Source organism: Myotis davidii, unplaced genomic scaffold (genome assembly GCF_000327345.1).
Source record: "Myotis davidii unplaced genomic scaffold, ASM32734v1 scaffold243, whole genome shotgun sequence".
NCBI classification, from domain to species: Eukaryota; Metazoa; Chordata; class Mammalia; order Chiroptera; family Vespertilionidae; genus Myotis; species Myotis davidii.
This window is the reverse complement of record NW_006295183.1, coordinates 643,373-650,807: the sequence shown is the minus strand read 5'-3', so window position 1 is coordinate 650,807 and position 7,435 is coordinate 643,373. Positions and strand designations below refer to the sequence as shown.

General features: G+C 47.9%; 1 protein-coding gene across 3 annotated transcripts in view; it reads left to right on the top strand.

Moving 5' to 3' along the window:
• The window catches only part of DUS2 (dihydrouridine synthase 2), a 67,280-nt gene that overhangs the window by 13,957 nt on the left and 45,888 nt on the right, over nucleotides 1-7,435 (top strand). The window contains exons 1-3 of one of the 3 annotated variants that reach the window (XM_006769750.2): nucleotides 93-188; nucleotides 3,368-3,510; nucleotides 6,167-6,212. In XM_006769750.2, coding sequence (XP_006769813.1) covers nucleotides 3,385-3,510; nucleotides 6,167-6,212 — 172 coding nt within the window. In that variant the 5' untranslated portion in view covers nucleotides 93-188; nucleotides 3,368-3,384. Of the gene's footprint in view, nucleotides 1-92; nucleotides 189-3,367; nucleotides 3,511-6,145; nucleotides 6,213-6,556; nucleotides 6,625-7,435 lie in introns of those variants that run through there. The other 2 variants (XM_015567830.1, XM_015567831.1) reach the window with 2 other exon arrangements.

The window sequence follows — 7,435 nt, the reverse complement described above, 5'->3', positions numbered from 1 at the left end:
GAGCGGCGGCGGCGGCGGCCGCGCTAGGGCCATATTTTCTTTTCTTGGCGCTGGAGCGGCGCACTGTACTGACGTCATGGGCGCGCCAAGCCCCGCAGACGGTGGCCGGCGCGGCTCAGTTACGCACGCGGAATCGGCGAACCTTGAGGAAGAAGGGAGCATCCGTAGAGTTCAGCAGCAGCAGCGAGGTCTGTAGTTCCGAACAGGGGTCGGCGACGTCCGGACCCGGGCCAGCCTTGGGGAAGGGTGCGCCATGGAGGCAGGACTGGGGGTCCGAGGAGACGCGGCGGCGGGGCCCTGGCCTTGGGGACCGGGAGGGCGGAGGGCTTCTGGTGACGGGGTGTCCACTCCCTGCGATTCTCCTTGGTGGCCCTCACCGCCCGGTGATGGCTTGCTCGTCCAGCGCTGGTTCCCCCGGTGAACTCGAAGGTTTGGGGATGTTTTTCCAGCTGTGGTCCCCGCGCAAAGTCTGGCAGTAAGTCTGAATGAATGGCGAGGCCTGGGAGCCCAGACAAGGGCCAGTTGCAGATCGAGGCTGAACCTCTCCCAAACTGCACCCAGCTGAGACCCCAGAGGGCAAGCTGATAAATAGCCTTCAGCTTATTGTCTCAGTGAAGGTCTTCAGCCTTTATTTCAGCGGACGCATCGCTTCACACGTTTTCTCTTTTCACTCCACTCCACGGCCACCCCACCCAACTTGTGCAGTCAGCTGACCTCCACTGGCTTCCCAGTCAGATACGTAAATTACTTGAATAGTAGTGAGGGGGGTCCTGCTACCCTACGGAGTGATCAGGTATGTGGCTTGTCTCGCATAGCCCTGGTCAGGCAGAATATTTTACCTAAGTTCAGACGTTCAGGTGGCAAATATACCTTACGCTTGCCGTACTTCCTGAATAGAGCTGGAAAATGGGTGTTATCTATTCTGTCGTCCCCAGTGCCTGGGGTGGGAGATAAGGTAAATGTGGATTAATCACCCAGGAGGTTCTTAACATCTGCAGAAAGTGTTTTTAGTTTCATAAAATACCATTAAAAAGACCATTTTGATACATGAGTCGAGTTTCTGGAGAGTAACCTGTTAAACCAGTGGAGGAGAGAGCTTTGAGTAATGACAGTGAACAGCCATTAATTTTACTTCTGTCATCCCCCTGCCCTCTTGTGACACTGTCTGGAGGCATTTTTAGTTGTCACATCTGGGGAGGTGCTACTAGCATCTATCTAGGGCAGTGATGGCGAACCTTTTGAGCTTGGCGTGTCAGCATTTTGAAAAACCCTAACTTAACTCTGTGTTACGTATAGAAATATTTTTATATTTGCAACCATAGTAAAACAAAGACATATTTTTGATGTTTATTTTATATACTTAAATGCCATTTAACAAAGAAAAATCAACCAAAAAAAATGAGTTCACGTGTCACCTCTGACACGCGTGTCATAGGTTTGCCATCTAGTGGGTAGAGGCCAGGGATGCTGCTAAACATTGTGCAATGCACAGGGCAGCCCCCACAAAAAAGAATTATCCGGCCTAAAATGTCAAGTTTGCTGTTGAGAAACCCTGCCTAGAGGATGAGGATTGAAGAGAGGCTGAGGTTACCACATGTATTCTCACTTGGGTAGGCTCATTTGCCATTGCAAACTCTTGTTCTGGCCTTGGACCATCCCCAAAATCTGTAGCAGGCACATCGATGTGGGAGAGACACATCGATTGGTTGCCTTCCACACACACCCCAACCCCTGGGCTGGGGATGGAGCCTGCAATCCAGGTACATGCTCTTGACTGGAAATCAAACCCGAGACCCTTTGGTCCATGGGCCGATGCTCTAACCACTGAGCAAGATCGGCCAGACAGAATTTACTCTTTACAGCATTCTCCCCCACCCCCCCGACATAGATTCTGTTGGAGCCTCATATTCTAGAGGGAGAAGCTAGCCTCCATGTCTGGGGGCAGATTCCCATGCAGGTCTGTCTGATTCCAGAGTTCAGAATCTTAACATGCTGTATCGCCTCTTTCTCTTACAAATATGATGGATCATTTTAGTTTTTTCTCATTAACATATGCTTTGAGGAAAATAGAATATTCTCTAAATATTTGATTCTAACTCTAGATTTGTATATATTTTTAAAAAATAGGTATTATTTCAGAGAGGAAGGGAGAGGGAGAGAGAGATAGAAACAGCAATGATGAGAATCATTGATCGACTGCCTCCTGCATCCCCCCTACTGAGAATTGAGCCTGGGCATGTGTCCTTAACCAGAATTGAACCTGGGACACTTCAGTCTGCAGGCCGACCCTCTATCCATTGAGCTAAACTGGCTAGGGCTAAATTTGTACTTTAAAGAAATCACCTTTTAAATAAGGTCACAGTCTCTGGGGAAATTGACGTGGAGAGGACTGATAAAGTTTTTCCATTCATTGCTTTCCCTGAATAGTGTTATGTTCAATCTGAAAGCATTATAATTAACAAGATGCTGTACCCACACAATTGAAATGGAGCGAAGATTAATGAGAAAGAAATTGGGAGTAATCAAAATGTAATAGAGGTGGCCAGCCCTTAAAGGAATGGTACAAGATATTGAGAATGTGCGACTAAAATGGTGATTTGGATGTGACTTTAGGGCTGGGTGAGGGGTTGTGACAGTAAATGGGAAAGGAGTAGTTGTGACAATAACTGGGGAAGGGTGGGGGCTGCCTAGCTTCTCTGAGAGGAGACTTTTTGGAAGCAGGGCCTGTCAGGCCCTGCATCTAGTATGCCAGAGAGAATTCCCAGACCGACCACCCTACCAGAGGTGAGTGCTCAGTAACACCTTATGAAGCCGCTGCTAAGGGCCAGGCACTGGGCTCAGTGCTGGAAACCTGGTGGTGAACCAAGCAGCCACGCTCCTATCGTGTGGACCTTGTGGACACAAGGATTGTATCTGAGCTACAGGAAATGCAAAGTATTGTGAAAGCATGTGACCCGGGCCCTGAAGTTAGATGGTCAAGTAGGGAAGCCTGTATAAAGCCAAGAGGACCTTAGTCAGGGAGAGTGTTCCAGACAGAGAGAACTGCAGGTGCATGGGGAAGGGCAGCAGAGAGCTTAGTTGGGAGACTTTAACAGAAGACCAAGGTGGCCAGAACAGAGAGTGAGGGGGAATTCTTGTCTGTCTTGTTCTCTAATGTATCCCCAAAGACTAGGATAGTGACTGGCACAGACTAGGCACTTGCTAAATGTTTATTGGATGAATGAATGAGCATGTGTTATTTTTTTGATCAGAGAAAAGGAAAACAAGGTAGTATGTGCTAATTGAAAGGAAGAAGGAAAGGCAGCCCGGGATAATGGAAGAGATTTATTCCATCTGAATTTCTGACTCTTGTTTTCCCTTCCTTCAGGCTGGAACGGAAGAGGAATGATTGTGAACAGCCTCTCACTGTGCTATCACAACAAACTCATCTTAGCTCCTATGGTTCGGGTAGGGACTCTCCCAATGCGGCTGCTGGCCCTGGACTATGGAGCAGACATTGTATACTGCGAGGTAAGGGGCTACTGATCTTCCCGGGGAGCTTTTCCTCCCCATCTCTGGGTGGAAGTAGTCAGGATTGGGGCGGGGGGTTGGCAGGGTGGGCACTGACTTCACAGATGCTCAGTGAAGGCAACAGAGGACAAAGACACACGATATTTATAAGTTCTATGAACCCTGTTTAGGGCCAGCAGCCTGGGTAGCATGGAGGGCCAGGTGGATAGATGACCATTGTGTCAGGTCACTGCCTGGGCCCCTATAGGATTTAATACACGTTCAGTACGTGAATGAATGAACTCGATGTTAGGAGGAAGAGGCTCAGATGCAGGCCAGGGAAACTGGATGGGATTGGTTTGAGGAGCCATAGGATTTTCTGGTGGTGGTAGCTAGTGGACCAGCTAATTGCTGACTGCTCCAGAGAATATTAGGACTTCAGACCCAGGTTTAGAAAGCATCTGCTAGGAAAAATAGGATTACAGGATGCTGGATTATGAGGAAGGATGAGCAGTGGTTTTCAACTGGGTATGTATCAGAATGATCTTGGCCAGCGGTCGCCAACCTTTCAGACCTCAGAGACCACCAGTGGTCCCCGGGCCACCGGTTGGCGACCACTGATCTAGGCAGCTTCTCCCTAACCCCCAATCCTGATATGTCCCTCAAGTGCTTTTGATATTTCCATCTTTAAAAGTCACTGAGGATAGGGTGGAGTGGGGTGGGAACTGTGGCTGTAAAGGAGCCCTTGTGATGAAACTGTTCTTTGTCTTAGCTATAGCAATGTCAGTATCCTGGTAGTGACATTGTACTGTATTTTGGGGGGATGTTATCCTTGGGCTTTCACTTTTTCTGTGCAGGCAGCATTTTCCTGGGACTCTAGAAAGTGGAATGAAACACCAGGAAGGAAGTGAGTGATTGCCCTGTAGCACAGAGCCTGTTCTAGACAAGGGGCTCTGTGTTTATGGCCCTGGCGAAACTGATCTGTGTAATGATTAGTCATGGAAGCTGGGCAGTGGGAGCAGTGCTGTCACAGGAAAGAGGTGACCTGCCAAGTTCCAAATCCTCCATCAGCTACTTCTTTGGAATTTCTTAGGGTTGTTTCCAAGCACTTTGGAAGTCATGGACACGGGATTTATGTGATAGCCTCAGAGTGCGGCCTTCCTTTCCTCCAGGGCCCTCCTGGTTGGTCCAGGCTGAGTTTTCCTAATGAGTGTGACCAATCCTTTCCTCCAGGGCTCTGCTCGAGTTAGGAGAAGAGGAAATACTGATTAAAACTCTTTGGCGTGTTGGATGTGCTCGTGCTCTGGAAGAGTCAATATGGCTTATGAACAAAGGGGCTTCTGCTGGAGGAGACCGAGGCCCTCCGCCCAGACCTAGCCTCTGTGCAGAGCAGAAGCAGGAGACAGACTCCTGTTTTGTGTGGGTCGTTGGCTGGGCCCTAAGTACTGGGCATGACACAGTGTGATGCCTGGTGCCCTCTCGTGGATTCAGAGTTGCTCTGCAGGCCAGGATTATTGTACGTATTAGCTGCTTGGATGATCTTAACTGGGTTCACATGAGATGGCCCATCTGTGTGATTAGATAGTCATACCACCCCACCCACCTCACAGGACTGGGTATAGGACTTAGGGTGTACCAGGCATGCAGGAACCTCCTCAAAAGCCCTGTAAAGCCCTCAGCAGATAGAGGTGAAGAAAGGAAGAAGCAGCTCAGCAAAAGTCAAGGGACCAGTAATCCGACCCCCCACCAAGGTCTGCCCTATTGACAGGAGTTTCCCAGGAGTTCCTCAGATGTCATGTTTCTATTCCTTTTTAGGAGAGCAAGAGAACCCTTCGCTCTTTCAGCTCCAGGGGCCGGATAGAACAGCTGAACGGGACGGATCCGGCCCGCGGGCCGTAGTTTGCCCACGGCTGACTTAGGGTGTACCAGGCATGCAGAAACCTCCTGAAAAGCCCTGTAAAGCCCTCAGCAGATAGAGGTGAAGAAAGGAAGAAGCAGCTCAGCAAAAGTCAAGGGACCAGTAATCCGACCCCCCACCAAGGTCTGCCCTATTGACAGGAGTTTCCCAGGAGTTCCTCAGATGTCATACTTCTATTCCTTTTTATAAGACAAGGGGACTTCAGTGGCTCAGACTGTGAGGGGACACGTAGCTGTTGGACCTATACCTTTTAATAAGTAAGATCAAGGAAGAAGGCACTGTTCTTTTAAAATATTTTTATTGATTTCAGAGAAGAAGGGAGAGGGACAGAGAGATAGAAACGTCAATGATCAGAAAACATCATTGATCAGTTGCCTCTTGCACTCCCCCCATTGGGGATGGAGCCTGAAACCCGGACGTGTGCAATGACCCGGAATCAAACCGAGCCACACTGGCTGAGCTAGAAGGCAGTGTTCTTAAGAGGCCCAGGTGTCCACATCCTGGGCTGTTGTATTCTCTGGCTCCCTTTCTAAGCCCAAATATCTCCAAGGTCCTTGGGAAGAGCAGCTGATTGAGGGAAGCTCATTCAGGCCCCTGCTTGCCTTGCTTGGGTGGGAGGTCAGCACTGTATGTCCCAAAAGCCATGATTTGTGGGTAGTAGGGTGACAGGCCAAGTCACCCCCATGATGTGTGCAGTGAAGGTCCTCCCCCAGTGCCCAGGGGGAGGAGACTGACAAGTGCCCTCTGATTCCTCCATAGGAGCTGATCGACCTCAAGATGCTCCAGTGCAAGAGAGTTGTCAATGGTGAGTGCAGCTCCGGTCCCAGGATTGTGTATGTGCCCTGTCAGGCCCAAGCTGCGCTATCACTGCCCTTGTTTGTGGTGACAGGGTCCTTCGTCTTCTTGCCTGGCTGTGTAATTCTGTGGGTCATGTGTTTCTTTGGGAGCAGTCACTCCTCTCTAGAGACCCTGACAAGAGCCACATAAGAATGCTTTCCACCCATAGGCTTGTTGGCATAGAAACTGCCAGTACAGGAAGGACCCTAGAAGTCTTGGGGTTGGGATGGACATGCTGCTTGCTAGTTGTGTGACCTTGGGCAAGTCACATGACTTCAGACCAGTCACATGACCTCTCTGCTTCAGTTTCTTTAGCTGTAAAATGAAAATCATAATTCCTGTTTTACTTAAATCAGGATTGGAGTGAGGATCAAAATAAGGTGAGGTACATGTAAGTACTTTGCAAATGAAAGTGGTTGTGCTAAATGGTGGCTTTGCTTATATTTTATTGATGAGACTAATTCTGCTGTGATTAGAGGTGTGGTATTGTTTGAGGTTTTTGAGATGGATACACATTCGTCAGATCTTACTACAAGTTCACGAGAAGTTGTGACTCAATTTTGTCTTTAATTGTTTTAGATTTATATTTCCCTCGTGCTGTGAAAAATTCAGTGTTACAGATCTAGAAAATGAAAATCTTCCATAATCTCATACTTGTAAAGGTGATCACCAAGAGAAGAAATGTATACTTTTTTATGCACATTTAGTAAAACATATATATGAAAATACAACGTGTTTGTATATCTCCCTTCTTGCCCCTTCAGTATCATGCTACTTGTTTTGCTACTTACTTTTCTACTAGGACAGTGGTCGGCAAACTGCGGCTTGCGAGCCACATGCGGCTCTTTGGCCCCTTGAGTGTGGCTCTTCCTAAGCCTTAGGAGTACCCTGATTAACATTAAGTTTAAGTTTAAAAAATTTGGCTCTCAAAAGAAATTTCCATCATTGTACTGTTGATATTTGGCTCTGTTGACTAATGAGTTTGCCGACCACTGTACTAGGACATTTTCCCGTGTCAGGACTTACAGATGACTATGTCAGAACTGATTTTCACCAGTGCTTTCACAGGGTGTCAGTAATAAATAAATAGAACTCTAGTATATACACACTAAGTTTTTTTTTGTTGTTGTTAAATATTTTTTTAATCTTCACCTGAGGATATGTTTTTTTAAAAACACTGATTTGAAAGAA